An 18,760-nucleotide genomic window follows, 5' to 3' on the forward strand; every position below is an offset into this window, starting at 1 on the left:
CAAATGTATCTTTCACACTCGACTAACACTAACCTTTTTGACTTGGTGTACTTCTTGAACTGCTGCTCAGTCAATTCCTGCACGGACTTCTCTGCCTGCGGTTCGGCGGAGATCCCCAGGGCGCGTTTCAGCCTCGGTTGGCGACAAATATTCACCAGGGAGGGAGAGGTGGGCAAAACTGACATGAATTTGTCGAGTTTGGTTCGCATCTCGGCGAGCTCCTCATCGCGTGCCCGAAGGATACATTCCAACTCGGCGATGCGCTCCTCGCGTTGCCGAAGCACTTTCTGAAGCTCCATCAAACTGCCCATTTTTGTAGGCTCCAAATCGTCTTCCGAGCTAGAATATCGATCGCTAGTTTATCAGAGTATAAATCCAGAAGTGAATTCACCTGTTGAGTGAAGCTGGTAGCGGTTTACAGGTACCAGCTTACCACCTGATGGCATCACAGCTGCGAGTCGTTAGGGAGGCTAACACGTCGCTGCGTGAAGATGTTTGCTTACTCAATCCTCACACCCCGATCTGTCATCTGAATGTGGCAGCGGTATGCAGGGAAGCACGAATCTTGGTCGCCTCAGCTCCCACGAGTTCTGGGAGGTACCCTGGTGACAGGCTCCTCCGAGCTCTTCAACTCCAACTGACTACAACCTACCTACCCAGAATTCACTGCCAAGAGACTGTCACGCCATCCCGATAGCCAGGCTTTCTTCATACGACAGCCGATGGGAGCAGAACGATGCAGTCCTCCCTCCTACGAGATGGCATTAGCGTTGGATAAATAGAAACGGTTGTTCTACCTACTGCAAGGCTTACTGGACGGCGTGCGTGCTAAATGGCCAGTGACACGGAACGTATGCTCGCTGAGTTGCCGCGCACCGCGATGATGTGTGTAGATTTAGTACAGAAACGAGCCGTGTAATTTAATGCGAGAGTAGAAAAAGAGGGGATGGTACTTGCTTTCTGCTGGCACTCAGTGAAACCGACAACCTTGATTTGTTGCAAATTTCATCGCGGGTCGCATCTCCTAAGGCTATTGCAACCCTCTTGTTTTCACACGAGATTTCAGCTTTAAGCTTTGCATAAATACATGCCGATCAATACAGTCTGTTTGGGTGACCATTGTTCTCTTCGATTCTTACCAGTGTCGCACCTTTGATTTGGGAAATCCCCATTGCGCGCTGCCGCTGGATCGGAAAGGGGCGTGGTCAAAACGCGTGGCTACGAGTCTGAACGATTTATAGTACTGGGTGGAAAGGGACGGTCAGGGAGGTGCTTCTTTCCACCTAACTGAGAAGATGTAGGAATTACAGCTAGATAATTAGCACCTCACAACTTTTCGAATCGTATTGAAATAAATAAACAAAACAGAATCACGCATCGATTAACACTGACAGCTATAACCGCTCCATTAGCATATCTTACATTGACTTCAGAAAGGGCTGTTGCAAAAATTATAACTTTGCATGAAAGCTCTCCTCTCGTAATTATTGCTACTCTTAGATATCTAATCTTTGCATAACTCACAACAATAGGCCCTACAATGAAGAAAAAAGGACAAGTGAAGGTGAGGATGATAATGACATTGATCTGTAAACCTTAATCCCCGGTAGCTACATCATTGTAAGTCTACATGGTAGTCATTCGAAAGATGGACGAATAGACGCAATAATCCTAATGTCTCAGTGTAATAAGGAGCACAAACAGTGGTATCGCATCACAGCACGCTTGGATTGCATGTGTAACACCAAAGCATAAACTTGTGTTGTTTTGGTTGTCTATGAATGATATATGTGCAATTCGTTGTTTTCTATCAATGAAAGATGGTGATTGATATAGGCCCACATACCTTCCTGCCATAAACCACACACATCTATTGTATACATTCTTACATTGTTAAAATAATATTTTCTCTATGGGAATCCAATACGTTGTTCATACTGATTTTCCTGGCAGGTTGAATTACAGTGCGTGTCTGTTCCTCTACCATGCTGACTACAAGACCTTGATACGATGGACCAGCTCTTTCCACCTCCCTGGAAGGACTGACTGTATGTGGAAAACGTACAGAATACTAAAGGCAGCAATTTTATAGTTCAGGGAGTTGGCATATAAAAGCCATGCCTACTTCATGTGTTCATGTTCTCAGTCGGTGTAAAGCATTTTCTTCTTAATGATTGTTAAAAACACTTGCATCGCCAAAGAAACTGACACCGAGCTAACTGCCCCTCCCTCCCTCCCTCTCTCTCTCTTCTCTCTCTCTCTCTCTCTCTCTCCCTCTTTCTCTCTCTCTCTCTCTTTCTCTCACACTTCAAAGAATACATTTGCTGCTTTGGTTTTTATTCATTTTCCTGATAAACTAGTAGTTTATCTAATTCATCCTGGGACCTACGACTGAACAAGTTTGCTTTCTCCTAGGGCCCATCATATTTCTCGTACTATGATCATATAATCCAACACTGCTGTAAACAGACCTTTGTGTTCAAATGAGACAGACTGTTGTACATTCGGTGAAGTTTTACCTAATCTATGCTTTGTAATTTTGGTATTGTATAATTGTACTTTTTCTGTGCTATTTTCGTGAGAAATAGGGAAATAAATTGAAGTGAAAATGAAATGAAATATAGTTAGTATCTATTCTTTTAAGAGTTGGGATTATGCCAAAGAACCGAGGGGTCCCTTTTTGTTATCACTGGTTGTGTTATCAGATATGCAGAAGGAAATGCACCAGATAAGAATAAGAAAACACATTTACGCTTGAAATTATTTTTTCTCAGGAAAATCGCAACTGAAAAATCATGATGATAGAGCATTCTTCGTAGTCACGTGGTAGTTGCAAATATTGAAGAAATCATGACGGAGTGAGTTTAATGGACGAATCGACAACCTGGTTTATCATTCTACCTGCGATGTAAGTTTCATTTTTCAAAATCACTAGACAAAGCAATACAGGGCCTATATCTCTTTTGTTTAATACAAATGTCTAACATTCGTTTGAAAACGATCAGCAGCGAATTTTGTCAATGTATGCAATAACAGCATAAGTAAACAAAAGATAAGTATCATTTTTAAGGAAATACTCTACTGGTGACATGAATTTTCAGTCATATGTGTGGGAATCCAGCAATATTTAGTATTCCTGCCATTGCTATAGGCAACGAAATGCCTGGGGTATTTCAGGTGGTGGACCTGTGAAGATTAACAAAGCACTTTACTTTGATTCTATCAACCGTTCACCTAGAGAGACTTTTCAAAGGTGCGTATTAGTGATTGCCATGGACGTTCTGCGTCATCGCAAAATTAATAATCTGACTCATCGTGTTCCCCAACATTCATTTGGTCTCGCAGACACAAACATGTACACCATGTGCGAATGTGCCGTGATGATGCATATGTAGCTTAATAATTAGCATTTAATCAAGGCCGGAGGCGGAGAGCGCAAGCTTGGTTAGCTTTCACAATCATGTGATGTCAATCGTGTGCTCGTTTAGACGGAAGCGAGTGGATTTATTGAGGTATGCCGTCCTCTATCGGGAAGTACACGATATGGTTGTATGGTATTTCATCCACTGAATGCATGATCTTTATGTAAGCTACATGTATACATAGAGATCAGTGATTTTTATCAGATTAGTGTGCTACACATTTCCTCTTCTTCTCTCCCTCCCTCTCCCCTCCCCCTCACAATACTAACAATCAAAGTGATAATTTATGTTCAGATTGTGTAATTCCGTCAATTTTATTCCGATCGCACATTATTTTACTCTGTACATGATTATGATATTCTGGTTGGGATTTCATGAAGTGCTGTCCAGTGTAAGGGCCAATCTACTATCACTATCTATTTATGATTAGGGATCGATTAGGCATTTTGGCAAATTAGTCTGAATCTAGGATTTATAACTCACAAGGTATTGCAATGATAAGTCCTGCACGTCAGTTCGTTAGAACTCTGAAATATGCGATTGTGCGCAGGCCTTATTTTGTGTGCGTGCACGTATAAGTTTTGAGTGTATTTTTGTGTTTTTAGCATGCTTTGATTTTTTTTTAAAGATAAAGATACGAGAATATTTGGGTCATAAGATCTTTCAGTTGAACTTACAATAGATGCTACCCCTTTCCACCAAAAAAGGAAAACGAACAAAACAAAACAAAAATGGTCATCTGATGATATATGAAATCATAAAGAAAAAGATATGCTGTCCTTTAATCTAAATTGCTCGGAGGACACCCAAAGAACATTAATTGTTACCCTGTATATCATAGGCAATACAGTGGACAGCCTCCAGGCAGCTTCCGGGGAACCTGGGGTAGCCCATACAGGGTAGATTCTGGGTAGCCGCTAGAGGACACCCGGTGTAAGCTGTCTGTTGATACACCCTTGAGGTAAATCTATACCAGGAAAGTGTGATGACGTCACCTTCTAGGCCGCAAATCTTGTTTCGACCAGCGTGCGCACTGTTTGATTCGAGTTGAGCGGTATCCTCCACCGTTCCATTCTGGATGTTAACAGTGTTGCTGATTTTATGATCGATATATTTTCGTTATCTACTGGTGATATTCTTATGGAATGAGAAACAAAATACGCTAACAAGGTAAGAATCGAGCCGCATCCACTGTTCTGTTCTGGTTGTAAGCAATGTTGCTGATTTTACGACTGTCTTTACTTTTGTTTTATTCATGATATTCTTAGGGAACAAGAAATAAATGCGTTTACACGGTTAACGTATTTTAAAGGAGAAAAAGTGTAATTTAATTTACTTATTGCCACATTGTAAGTAAAAAGGAAGTACAGTTAAAACATTACAATATTTGCAACTTATATCATGCAAGATGCAATTATACTAAACATGGAGGAATCAACAATAAAGCCAGCCCTGTAATTCAAACGTTTTTGTAGAAAATACATGCCTGTGGGCCCTATTACAAAACACATGTGCACAGTATCCCCATCGTACGCTTCTGCAATGCCAATGATGTGATATGCGTTAATTATACACTGTCTTGTGTACATGTAGGTCCTACAGGTAAATGTTCTTCGTTTTAGTAACGGCCAGGGACGGCTGATTTCACTGCCATTGTAGGCGTGCACGGATAACTTTGAGCAACACCAACAGCGGCCGCATCGTTCACCCCGTGTTTCCTCCCTTGTATGTTTCGTCTCCGGAAAACGCTTGGAGAACATCCGTGTAAATTCTGTTAACACGGTGTATAAGCACTGATCTCTACTATGGAAGTATCGTATGCGTCCCATAGAGATCAGTGGGCGTTAGAAATATACGTCTACAGTATTAGATAATGTACAAAAGGTAGCCGATTCGTGATGTATAATGTTAGTGCCACCAGAGGGCGTTCTATCAATATCACATCGAAACACTACATTTTGAGCGTGTTCGAAAACTGCAAATAACGACGACTGGTATAGCCTCTAGGATTCATAATTTACGGAACCATCGTAACTCAAGCAACTCAAGAAATAAAATCTCACTTTCGCGATCATGCAGATGCCATAGCTTAATGTTATTCAAGACTCAACGTAATGGCCTATCCTCATTCTCTCAATTGTGAGAGAAGTACAGATATCAAATGTGCTGATTTTCAGCTTCTTCTTTTTTTATATTCCAATACTTACCTTGCTTTGTTGTTCTTCTTCTTTTTCTTTGAAGTTTGCAGGGTGATCGTTGACGAGTACATCAACGAGCTGTTGTCAGTGCCAACATCGTGGGAAGAGCATAGGGCCATTGCATATGGGGCTCTAACGTAGTGGAACTTGCCTCGTTAACGCTCGGTGCACTGGATGCCATCCCGGAAGCACGTTGCAGCTCGTTATTTGCCCAAGTCAGGGTACCGTTTCATGAAAGTTGTCAGCGCTGACAAGTTGTCAGTCTCTGACAATCACCATGGTAACAGTCAGTGACCAGAGCATCTCGACCAATCAAAACCAAGGATTTTGCTGAAATTGTCAGAGACTGACAACTTGTCAGCGCTGACTAAATTGATGAAACACCCCCCTGGATCCACGTACTTCTACTCCAAAGAGTTCTTCTCCATCGTGTTGCTAACTCCAGTTCATATGCCAACTACAAGTTGTTCATCTGGGAAGATATCGGAGGTCATTGGAGTTTATCAGATGCCCAGATCTGGGACGATTTCGATCTGAAGGAAGCAAACGAGTCTAGAGAACCCAGAAACCCCTGGCCAGGACCGCTTACGAATGACACTCAGCCAATCTATTGCCTCTACTTTGGTACGTATAGGCCCTATTCACTACCAACACTATTCGCGATGCTTTGACAGTGAAAACGCCGTCCTTTACTTGTGGTTTCGTTGTGATTTAGTCGTGCAAAAGTCGTGCTTTTGCACTTACATATTGTCCCCGTGGTTTTGCCGTGATTGCGTTGTGATTAGGTGGTGAACGAGTTGTGAAAATGTGCTGGAATCGATGTGATATTACCGTGGATTAGTAGTTGTTACGTCGTGAAAAAGTCGTGCTTTTCGGGCAGAACAATCACCGACATCCTGCCTCGCCCCCTCGCCGGCTAGAGTGACTCTTTTGTTATGCAGCGTGAAAATCGAACAAAAGACACATGCTATTCATGGTGATAATCCGCCGATTGTTACATCGGCTTTTGTCCGCAGCTCTTGGGCTCCAAAACCACGACTTTTTCACTACTAGTTCACGGCCGAAGAACGATCAAATCATGCTGTTTCAGTGCTTCTGGAGCGTTGCAAAGTTTGATAATCCTCTGATAATCTTGGTTCCAGCACCTTGTTTATCCATTTCGATACAACAAACGAAGCTCCACTTGCATTGTTCATGTCGTTTGTAACAGTATAGTATGGTTTCGTCGATCGACGCGAGCACCTAGAATAGCATGAAAAGACATGCAACGAAGCATGTGTGTTCGTCTTCGTAAATCCCTGCGTTCGCTACCACATTAATTACGACAAATCGCATGCGTGTTTATGTACGTTACCATGCAGGTTCTTCAATGCGTTATATCGCGGCAGGCGCGTACCACGTGTCGTGTTTACCAAGACCATAAATTAAAGAAGTGCAAGATGCCTGAGCGGGACGTGAGACATGTCGTTTAATATTCATTCAGCTTCTAATTTTATCGTATCGTCCTTATTTCTACATCGGTATTGAAAGCCTAAAACAAACAAAATTGTATTAAAAGCAATCATCCAATTTTACTATTATTTAAGCACCTTACGGAGCCGAATGTTGCCGTTAATCATTTTCAAATGTAAAAGCAAAGAACCGACATTCGTTTTAGTATCTTACGGAGCTGAATATTATCCTTAGGCCCTATTCATTTCCGAACGTGAAAGTAAACATCCGCTATTCATGTTAGCACCTAACTGAGCCGATAGATACCGTTAATCATTTCCAAATGTAAAAACAACAATGTGTTATTTATTTTAGCATCGTACGGAGCAGAATATTACCGTTATTCATTTCCAGATTTAAGAGTCAACATCCAACATTTATTTCATTATCGCATGGAGCCGAATGCTATTGCTGTCCACTTCCGAAAGTGAAATGAATAATCTGACAATTTTTTAGCATCGTATATACGGAGCCGAATGTTACTGTTTTCATTTTTGAACGTCAAAGCAGACATCAGACATTATTTTCCCATGCAACGCAACTGAATGTTACTGTTATTCATTTCGAAATGCTATAACAAAATACTGACATTTATTTTAGCATCGTATGTTGCAGAATGTTACTGCTATTCACTTCCAAACGAATGTAGGCCTAAAAGCAATCATCTGATATTTATTTTGGCATCTTCCGGAGCGAATGTTATTGCTCTTTACTTTCGAAAGTAAAAGCAAACACCCGACATTTATTTAATCATTGTACGGAGTTGAATATTATTGGTATGCATTTCCGAACGTTAAAGGGATCTTTCGATATTTATTCTAGCATCTTCCGGAGCTGAATGTTATTGCTATTTACTTTCGAACGTAGAAGCAAGCATCCGGCATTTATGTTATCATCATACGGAGTTTAATATTATTGTTATTCATTTCCGAACGTCAAAGGGATCATTCGACATTTACTTTAGCTTCTTCCGGAGCTGAATGTTATTGCTATTTACTTTCGAACGTATAAAAGCAAACATCCGGCATCTATTTCATCATCGTATCCGGAGTTGAATATCATTCTTATTTATTTCCGAACGGCAACGCAAACATTCGACATTTATTTCAGCATCTTCCGAAGCCGAATGTTAAGAATCCTTTTCATTTCCGAACGCAAAATCAAATATCTGACATTAATGTTAGCACCGTACGGGGCCGAATCTTACCGTTATTCATTTCAAAAAGTATAAGCAAACATCCAACATTTGTTTTAGTATCATACGGAGTCGAATATTACCGTTATTCATTTCCAAAGTTAAAAGCAAACATCTGACATTTTTTTTTAAAGCATCTTACGGAGCTGATTGTTACCGCTGTTCATTTTCAAAAGTATAGGCAAACATCCGACTTTTTTTAGTGGCCCGATCGGGCCACCAAAATCTTAATTTCTGAAATTTTAGGGGCCCGACGTGTGTTTTTGGTGGCCCCGGGCCACCGTTAGTGTCGAGCCCTATGACGTTGAAATTTTTTTTTTATGCTTTTGATGATGATAATGATGGATCGAGGGCGCTTGTGATAATGATGAAGACGAGGTGTTACGATAATGACAGTGATATACTGAGTATTCGGCCCCTGACAGCGTGCAAATGCGGACGAAACTTCCACGCAGAGCAGTGGCAAACTGAAATTCTCTTGCAATTTCTCTTTCAGATATAGAACCTTGTTGATAACACAGCCTACAGACAGAACAATTTCCGTAGTTTAATCATGAAGCTTAAAACGCTGATATGGATATTCTCTTAAAGAAAATTATATATCTGCTCAAGAATCAGAAGTGCTAAGAAGTTGCCGCTCATTTCATCCAATCATTTTATCGAGCGGGATATCGTGAACTATGTCATAATTATGTACAGTATAATACGCAGGGCGAGTGATTTTGTCTTGGCCCGTTCAAAATATGACGGAGTGTTGTTACAAACAACATATACGACATATACTGCACGCGGAAATAAGCGGCACTCGTTATTCTGATTATAGCAACATTCCGTATCATTGATTAACAGCAATATTACGATTCAGTGCAAGGTAAATTATCGTAATTACGGCATCATGAATTCCGTTATCAACAATAATGCAATTCTGTCCTTAACAAAATTTGATAGAATTAATACGGGATAATCTTCATGTATATTCTTTGTGGATAGATCAGATTTTAAGTGCCCATGCATGTCCAGTCAAGTAATTTTCATTTGTATTCACGAATTCACAGTTTACGTCGATATAAAACAAATTTTCAATCGGTTGTAATGAAAACAATACGAGGCAAGAATTTCATTTATTGATATTTTCGAGTAATATAAACAACATGATCATGACAATGCAAAACCCATACGATCTCACGTTTTACCGAATTGCATGTAATAAACTGCTTACGAGATTAAAGGGAGTTAAATTTTGAACTCTGAAATTACTCTGAATACTACTTCGAGGATTTGGTGATCAACAGTAAGTAACTGTTAGTCGTTTTCTGACGACGAAGTGCACTATAATGTCCATGTTATACCTTCTACATCGAACCAGGGAGGTGGAAAAGATCCATCTCCAAACCGACCCATTATATCGGCACAGCTCGGTCATCGTTGGTCATGCATGAGCAGCTCAGCGACTCAATGCCGTTCCACCTTTTGATATCATCATCAAGCACAAAAGCTTCCAGCCGCTAGGAGTTAATGAATATCCGGGTCATTGTTAAACAACCTACGATGGGGCAGGGAGCACCTTGGCTTTTATGTCGAGAAACAGTTTGTATACGTTTGTAAAATTAAATGCAAACAAAATAGAAAAAAAAGAACATCAGGCTTTACAAATCGGGGTTGGCCCCTATATGATTATCTATGAACAGTTCTTTTTATTAGTGACCCGACTGATGTGACCTCTATGGGTAAGAGCTTAATTTAAGAGAGTATACCTATGGTAATTGTTACTTATCTACGCGGTTTTTTATTCATATAGCGTAAGCAACATCTGGCGGAAACTCCATGTAACGATTGCATTTTTTTTTTGGGGGGGGGGGGAGGGGGGGGGGGGGGGGTAATCATACCCTCGTATGGAACAGTGTCCAAAGATACATGTAACAGGTATAGGCACTATATCCATATTTACGTGTGCGGGAGGGGAAGAGCACGTAATCGAGGGAGAGCTGGAGCATAATAGAGAGCACAGAGCTTGTGACAGACCATCACGGGCACGGGTGCATTTGTATTTTTAGATATGATATTCAACACCATTTTTATGGAATTCATCATGTACACATTTTTTTTAAGAAAATGTAAGAAATTTAATACTCTGGGACAGTGGGCATGGCTATAAAATCGTGATTTTTCTGTCACCTCGTGAGTCCCGTGCGCGTCTGTCACTGTGTAAGAACTTTATAGATGATGATTAAAGGTGCGAGGAAAGTTTGTATCGAGATCTGAATTTCAACGATCTAATTCACACTTTGTTACAATATTTTTATTCTTTTTCAACAAAAAAAAAAAAACAAGAAAAAGAAAATGTGTACTGATCGATCGGGGAACAATGAGTGGCTACAACCATCTTCTGATGGACGTGTGCGTCTTTCACTGTAACCAACTTTATGTGAGTGAAGAGAAGTCTATACTAGTAATGTGTGGAGAAGAGGGTGTCCCCCTCTCACACGGGGGAGCTTTTGCATTTTTAGAAATGAAATACAATCTGGTATAGACACTTGGTGGAATATTTGAAATATTTTCTAACGATGTTTAATATTCTGAAGAGGTTGGCAGGAAGCCTACAATGTCTTCTTATACACGCATACAAATTAGCAGGTTACAAAACTCGGGAGATTTTGTAATCCGCTAGCAAAAATTTTCGCACGTAAGAAAGACACAAGACACAAATATTGGCGCGAACAGCATGCTAAACCCAAGAAATCTTGCTGCCCCGCGGTGACTTGTGAACGGTCGACCAAACTGCGTTCTTGTTTTTTATTCCATCATTAAAAAGAACGTTTCAACGGCATACGCTCCACACCACTGTGAGGCACAAGAACGATAGTTTTAACTTTATCGATTTATCGATAAGCAATTAGCAGGTTACATTTGTTCTTATTAATGGTTTTAAAAAAGAAATATTACTCAGTTGCCTTGGAAATTCCCGAAATTATTGTCTGAGTATAGAGCAAGTTCGAAGGTTCACGACGAACGAACGCTCTCAGGCATGCATGCATCATGATTAACGTGTGAAGCACATGAAATAAACCTACTCGACGGTTATTACATTTCAGACTTCGAAGAAAGAAATGGCAGAAGAATACACGCCCTGTCTAGTAGTATGCGCGCATTCCTTACGTGCCAAACATGATAAACAAGACACACCGCAAGTTCATGAACTTTAGTTTCTGAGGGCCGTGGGAAAGGCAATGAATTAATATTCGAGAAATTATAGCTTCAAGTTAAGAATGTATTAAACTACAATGTACATTTTAAACGAACGCTAACAGTATTCTGATTGTTTGTTTCCCACCCCCCTCTCTCTCCCTCTTTCTCTTTGTGCCTGACAAGAGAAACGAATACATGTAAGTTTGTACTAGTATTCCGTCGACTCATGAGAGAAAGTATACTTCGGAAATATATAGGCCTACAGACCCCATATTGGAAGTGAATAAAAAGGCTGTGCTGAAATTCTTATCCATGCAGGCATAATCAGTGTGAATACTAGTCATCTTTTAATTGATTTGTGATCGACACTTGTACCCGTCGCGTCGATCTTGTCCGGTCTTCTCATCCATGTGGAAGGAGTTTAAGGTTCACGCCAGTGCCGTATACTAGTATAAAGAGAGTCTGGCCAACTGCTAATTTGGACGCCATGTCGTTACCCGCGTATTACACGTAACAGGGTTAGCGTGTACGCTCAGACGTAACAAAATAACCAAGCCAAAGGGGTCGTAAACACAGAGTTCTGTGGTCGTAAACAGAGGCCACTGCATTATGAGCGCACTTTAGTAACGACATGGCGCCTGTAGATCATGGGACCAGCTTTTGACCAATCACAGGCTTCAAAACACATAAGCCAAAAAGCGAGATGGCCACTCTCTTTATACGGCCCTGCATGGTTCACGCCAGAGTATCAGGTGCACGCATCACTTTGTACAAGGTTAGTGCTCTGCGCACCTGCACTGACCGCTCACTGGTAGTGCGGACGCACGTGGATGCATGGCAACGCATTACTCTCATGGACTCGTGTTAGCTACAATGTATGTAGTGTGGCGTGGTAGGGTACATTGATAGAGGTTTACTCGAATGTAGTTTGTGACAGTCATTCGGATTCCGCCACACGGCATGGGAGAAATGAGATGTTTATCTGAATTTTAAATACCCTCATGACAAAATACGAACGATCACGCTTCCTACATAATTTAAATGTTGATAACTCTCGCTGTACATCAACATTTATCAAGTGGCATAACTATACACAGCCCAGTCGTAGTAAAAATCACATTCGTGCGCTTCTATACTCTTTGGTAAAAACACGGCGTCCGATCGGGCTAACATGCCAATGACCTTGATCAGGGCTCCACACTAACTTTCTGGTGGCCCGAAAAAAAAAATCAAGAAAAACTTAAGTTAAACTACATCGGTCCCACTACAAAGAAAAACAAATATCAAATATTACTGAAGTGCGTCATGTCGAAAATAAATGAATAGAACATTCAATCATCTTACTGTTATTCTGAGTTCTAAGATTTAGCAAATAGGCTTATAGATTATTATGAATGTTATTGCAATTTACTTTCGAACATAAAAGCAAACATCAGACATTTAGTTTATGGGTGCTGTTCGTTATTCCGATGGTTTGCTATTCCGAAGGTTCGTTAATCCAAAACACACAAAGTCTCCCTAGGATGATACCTAGAGGTTCGTTAATCCGAAAATGAAAACGGGTTCTTTAATCTGGACATTAATTGTGGCGTTATTCCGAAGGTTCGTTATTCCGAAGAATAGTTAATCAGAAAATGAAATTCGGAACAACGCCGGGAACCTTGGGTATAACGAATCTTCGTACCGAAGAGCCTTCAACGAACCTTGGGAATAACGAGCTGTAATCTATTTAATCATCGTACGGAGTTGAATATTATTGTTATTCATTTCCAAACGTCAAAGGGATCATTCTACATTTCTTTTAGCATCTTCCGGAGCTGAATGTTATTGCTATTTAATTTCGAACGGAAAAGCAAACATCCGGCTTATATTTTATCATCGTACGGAGTTGAATACTATATTGTTATTCATTCCGTACGTCAAAGCAATTAAACATGAAACGTTAATATTACCATCGAATGCATCTAAATGTTACTGTTATTCATTTCGAAATTTAAAAGCAAACATCCGAAAGTTATCTTAGCTTCGTACGGAGCAGAATATTACTGCTATTTACTTTCCAACGTAAAAGCAATCATCATGACATTATTTTTATTTTAACATCTTCCGGAGCCGAATGTTATTGCTATCTACTTTCGAAAGTAAAAGCAAACATCCGACATTTTAATCATCGTACGGAGTTGAATATTATTGTTTTTCATCTCCGAACGTGAAAGTAATCATTCGACATTTACTTTAGCATCATCAGGAGCTGAATGTTATTGTTATTTATACTTCCGAACGTAAAGGCAAATATTATATCCGGCATTTATTTTATCATCGTACGGAGTTGAAAGTTATCGTTATCCCTTACCGAAAGTCAAACCAACCATTCGACATTATTTTATTTCAGCATCTTCCGGAGCCGAATGTTATCCTTATTCATTTCCGAACGCAAAATCAAATACTAGTATCTGACATTAATTTCAGCACCGTACGGAGCTGAATCTTACCGTTATTCATTTTCAAAAGTATGAGCAAAGATCCGACATTCATTTTTGTATCATACGGAGTCGAATATTACCGTTATTCATTGCCAAAATTGAAAGCAAACATCTGACATTTATTTCAGCATCTTCCGGAGCTGAATGTTATTGTTATTGACTTTCGAACGTAAAAGCAAATATTCGGCATTTATTTTGTCATCGTACGGAGTTGAAAATTATTGTTATTTATTTCCGAAAGTCAAAGCAAATATTCGACATTATTTTATTTCAGCATCTTCCGGAGCCGAATGTTATCTTTATTCATTTCCGAACGCAAAATCAAATACTAGTATCTGACGTTAATTTCAGCACCGTACGGAGCTGAATCTTACCGTTATTCATTTCCAAAAGTACAATGTATGAGCAAAGATCCGACATTCATTATTGTATCATACGGAGTCAAATATTACCGTTATTCATTGCCAAAAATAAAGCAAACATCTGACATTAATTTTAGCATCTTACGGAGCCGATTGTTACCGCTGTTCATTTCCAAAAGTAAAAGCAAACATCCGACCTTTTTTGGTGGCCCGATCGGGCCATCAAAATCTTCATTTCTGAAATTTTGGACCTCCGGGCCACCGTTAGTGTCGAGCCCTGCCTTTGATACATCGGAATATTCGGAAAGTCATTTTCAGTACCATTGATGTTCTAGACATTTTCGTTACGGCGATAGGAACGGATTACAAACTCCATCGAAGTGAAATTTGGAGTGGAAATCGATGCAGATTAAGGGAGAGTATACAGATGTTTTGAGTGAGGCAGGGTGTTTACTGTTTCTCCGATTTTACTGAGTTCACGCTTTACGTTGACATTGCGTTCACGGAGGTCTTATAAAACGTTTTTACGTAAAATACAAATGATTTTGTTGCACATTTTACCATGTAATTTGCGACGGAAAATAAGCGATCGATTAGATGCATGTTTTCAGAATATACCTAGAGTCTGATCATGCACTTTCGCTAAAGTTTATATCTTTTTTTTCCGTCCTCAATGTGTGCACTTCGCAGTCGAAGCGATTATCGTGTGCCCGGGCGGCAAAGCGCGATGAACTGAGGGAATTCAAACAATGTAGTAATCTAACGGTAAGCCATGGTAGTAATCTAATCCACGCGACTATAGAAATTTGCGGACGGCTTGCTGCGCTATAACAAAAGCTTTCGAGAGTCCGATCAAGACACCCTCGCCAGAACTGTGCTTTTGTTCCGATTGTTACATTTTCTAAAGAGGGCGAACAAAGATCTATTAACATGACAAAGGGGCTACCTCATTATCTACCTCATCGATTTCACAGCGATATCACAATAAAACCACGACTTTTTCACGACGAAAGCACAACCATAGGACGACTAAATCACGGTGTAAGGACGGCGTTTTCACTGTCAAAGCATCGCGAATAGTGTTGGTAGTGATTGCTGTAAACACTCTATCTTTTTCTTAATTGTGCAAATTTCCATCGAATGTTATTCTTTACAAAACTGTTATGTGACCATTTTGTGAAATGTCTGTCTTTTCAGGTGATGACGGGTTCGGTGTATGCCAATGTATGCAGAAACTGTTTGGCTACAGTAATCTCACCAGGGAGGAAAGCATCCCAAACTACCAGCTGTCGAAGAGTCGAAGAGTGTCGGAGAATGCGTTCGGGATCCTTGCGAACCGGTCAAGGTTATGATGACCATCATGCAGTCAGCACGACCCTGCGACTGTGAGCCTGATCGATCACCACTATACCTGTGGCTTGCATCACAACCTAACGAGGATGATATGACCAACCACACGCAGAGCCAGCTCGTGGGACGAGAGGATGACGACCCCCAGCTCATCCCCGGAGGATGGAGATAGAACCGCAAGATGGAAGACTGCGTGACTGTTCAGTGACACTACACAGCCAACATGCAAAGGACTCGGCACACCTAGCACGGTAACGGCAACGGTCCGGTTTGGTGGGCCAAAAGGAACCATGTTTGGTTCTGTTAAAAAAAAAACCAACAACAACAACAACAACAACAATGCGGTACAAAAACACCAAAAATTTCATTCTTATGTTAAATTCATGAGCAACAAAATCACCTGTTGAAGATTTGTTTTAACAAAATTATTAACGAGGAAATTATATTGCAACATAACTAGCTATATAGTTCCTTTTGGTGCACCATAGCAAACAACAACAACAACAACAACAACAACAACAACAACAACAACAACAACAAAACAACAACAACAGAAACACACACTTTAAACCTGGACCGTTGCCGTTACCGTGCTCGGTGTGCCGAGGCGTTTAGGAGGGTAACCGGCTGCACAATTTCCTCAAACACTGGCTCAACTCGGATGCAGGAAGTGCCATGGCAGGACAATATAACTGATTTCCCACTGAACTGTAAATAATGTGAAAAGTAGTGTTAGTGACATAAGCCCCATAAAACTGTCGAAAAAACAACACCCACACATACGCAATCCAGAATGAATGCAAAAATAAAAAAATGGAATTGTGATTTTCAATGGAAACCATTTACTTTGTTGTTTTATCTTTTCATTCACTGTAGGATTTTTCTTTATTTTAATTTCAAGCAATTTAATCGCTACAATGTCCATTGTTAAGCTTACTAGTACTTCAGCAATGATTGACAAATATCATAGACAGAATCTTGGTCTGGAAGAAGGTTGTTGTTGTTGTTGTTGGTGGTGGTGGTGTTGGTGTTGGTGGTGGTGTTGTTGCTGTTGTTGTTTTGATGGGTGTATCCAAGTAATTTAAAGAAAAATGGCAGAAAATTATTGTAAACTATACGGCACGAATTTAGATATTCATCTGGCCACATAAGTGATGTTGAGAGTATGAATAATCGACATAAGTCAACACGCATTTTCATAACAGCTACTGTGCTCTCACGATCGACATTCTTTCAGTTGAAGGACGCCAGCTTTTGTCCGAGATCTGACAAACTTCGCGTTCTGACCTGCTTTTTCAGCCTCTTTCTCTCTTCTTCTCACTCTTTGAATCTCCGTTTCTGACAATGAACTTGTGGGAAATAGTCTAACTTGGCGAGGGAGGGGGAGAGAGTGAGAACAGAAATAAAAGAGAACCTATTTTCAATGCATGACTGTACACCTCAAATACTGTTCATGTCATCCCAGGTATCAGCTAGAAAAAATGAAGAGTATGACAAAAATATAGAAGTATGAAATGAACAAAGAGGGGGAGGTTTTTCAGGCTAACCTTAGATAAATAATTGTGAAATCGATAACAATGGATCCAGTGGTCGTCCTGGTACAGACTGATTTAAAGAGAGTTCGTGATCTGAATAAAGATCGGAGTGACTGTTGAATGGAAAGGAGAGAGAGGAAAAAATGAAATACTGATGGAGCTGGGACGTATTGTGTGTGAGTATGCGTTTTTGTGTATGTACGTGTGTGTGAGTGTGTGTGTGTGTGTGTATGTGTGTGTGTGTGAAATGGGTGTGTTATTAATAATAGAGACAGGTAATTCTTGGCACCATACAGGTCTGCGTGGTGCAACACAATAGAGTGTGGGGTGAGGTCGCCCGCTCAAGTTCATGCTGTGTGCTCAATAGTCCAGGGCACAGCCTAAACCGAAGCACTCAAACTTGATATCTGCAGTCCTGTGAGCTGCTCGACAGGTGTAGCCAGTGACACGGTTGTCGTCCCGTGGCTCGACGACCACGGTTGAGGTGACGTGCTGCAACGGATGCTGGCAAGATCGAAATCTTCATTTCTCAAGTCACGTGGTAGGCCTGACGAGAAGGTGAAAATCCCAGGACTAATCCATCAATTTTGCTGTATTTTCTCTGGCTTTGCTTTGGAAGCTCTGGTAAGGACCCCCGTACTTCAGGTAAGTGATTCATGGCGACTTATTATACTCCCACTTACTGCTACTGTACTATACTTCTCTTACTCGTTTTCTCTATATCTTTCTTTGCTTACTATATTGCTCGTCAACGAGTTTTCACTTTCGAGAAAAGTTGCTTCCAAACTGCTTTTTACACCTATCACTATCTTGTTATTCGTATTATTTAAAGCGCTAGATATCTCGATCTCAAAGGCAATCAGTTGCGATACACAGTGAGAGTCCGAATTTAATATTCCTCGCCTGTGTCCGAAGTAGGGGATAGGACAATTTTTCTTATCCGAACAGCTTTAGGTTAACAATGTTGGACTGAAAAGTCTGCAAGTGTCATGTATCAAGAGCGGGGATGGGGGGGGGGGGGGGTGTGGAAGCCAGTACATTTCACTACAAAGTAGTAAGTTCTTGGAGTGAATTAATGTTGCTCATGTTATCATGAAGGTCACCATATGATCAATGCGTGCATATTATCTGAACAAAACCATTTATATCGCTGTGTCATTATGAGAGCACGGTGAGGTCATTGATTTTGAATGACACACCCTCCACCCCCCCCCTTCTCTCCAGTTCCCACGCTATACCGTCAATTAATATACACTGTATACGTATAGATTATTCACTGATTGTCCTGGAAATATCATCCTGTGTCGTGCAACAAACACTTAAAAAGTACCTGTTATAATATGGTACCTGGTAATTGAAAAAAAAAGTCATTGACATACGAAGGCTATATCAGGGGCGGCGGCATGTCTTTTTGTGAGGAGGGTGCCCTCGGGGAGTCATGGGTTTTGTTATTATTTGCTGATCATCTTTTTTTCCCCGGTTTTTCTTTTTTTTAAAGAGCAAAAAAGTGTGTGGCTTCCAGTTCTGCAGTCCCCGTA

At 40.6% G+C, this 18,760-nt stretch overlaps 2 protein-coding genes across 2 annotated transcripts in view; one reads left to right on the forward strand and one right to left on the reverse strand.

Moving 5' to 3' along the window:
* Window positions 1–893, reverse strand: part of LOC139731319 (uncharacterized) — a 117,669-nt gene extending 116,776 nt beyond the window's left edge. The window contains exon 1 of the mRNA XM_071642206.1: window positions 34–893. Within this exon, the coding sequence (XP_071498307.1) occupies window positions 34–311 (278 nt within the window). The 5' untranslated portion in view covers window positions 312–893. The remainder of the gene's footprint in view (window positions 1–33) is intronic.
* Window positions 833–15,689, forward strand: LOC139731355 (uncharacterized). The gene is made up of 4 exons (XM_071642248.1): window positions 833–851; window positions 5,664–5,757; window positions 6,066–6,244; window positions 15,535–15,689. Exons 1-4 carry the CDS (start codon window positions 833–835, stop codon window positions 15,687–15,689), a joined length of 447 nt encoding a protein of 148 aa, XP_071498349.1.
* The last annotated feature ends 3,071 nt before the right edge of the window (window positions 15,690–18,760 follow it).

Source organism: Diadema antillarum, unplaced genomic scaffold (assembly GCF_040938485.1).
Source record: "Diadema antillarum isolate AM-2024a unplaced genomic scaffold, OU_Dant_1.0 seq00000368_RagTag, whole genome shotgun sequence".
NCBI classification, from domain to species: domain Eukaryota; kingdom Metazoa; phylum Echinodermata; class Echinoidea; order Diadematoida; family Diadematidae; genus Diadema; species Diadema antillarum.

Bases quoted from the DNA above. Each gene is read 5' to 3' on its own strand.
- LOC139731355 (XM_071642248.1), top strand. The intron at 5,758-6,065 runs GTAGTGGAACTT...TGCTAACTCCAG, and splicing joins ATTGCATATGGGGCTCTAAC to TTCATATGCCAACTACAAGT. The intron at 6,245-15,534 runs GTACGTATAGGC...CTGTCTTTTCAG, and splicing joins AATCTATTGCCTCTACTTTG to GTGATGACGGGTTCGGTGTA.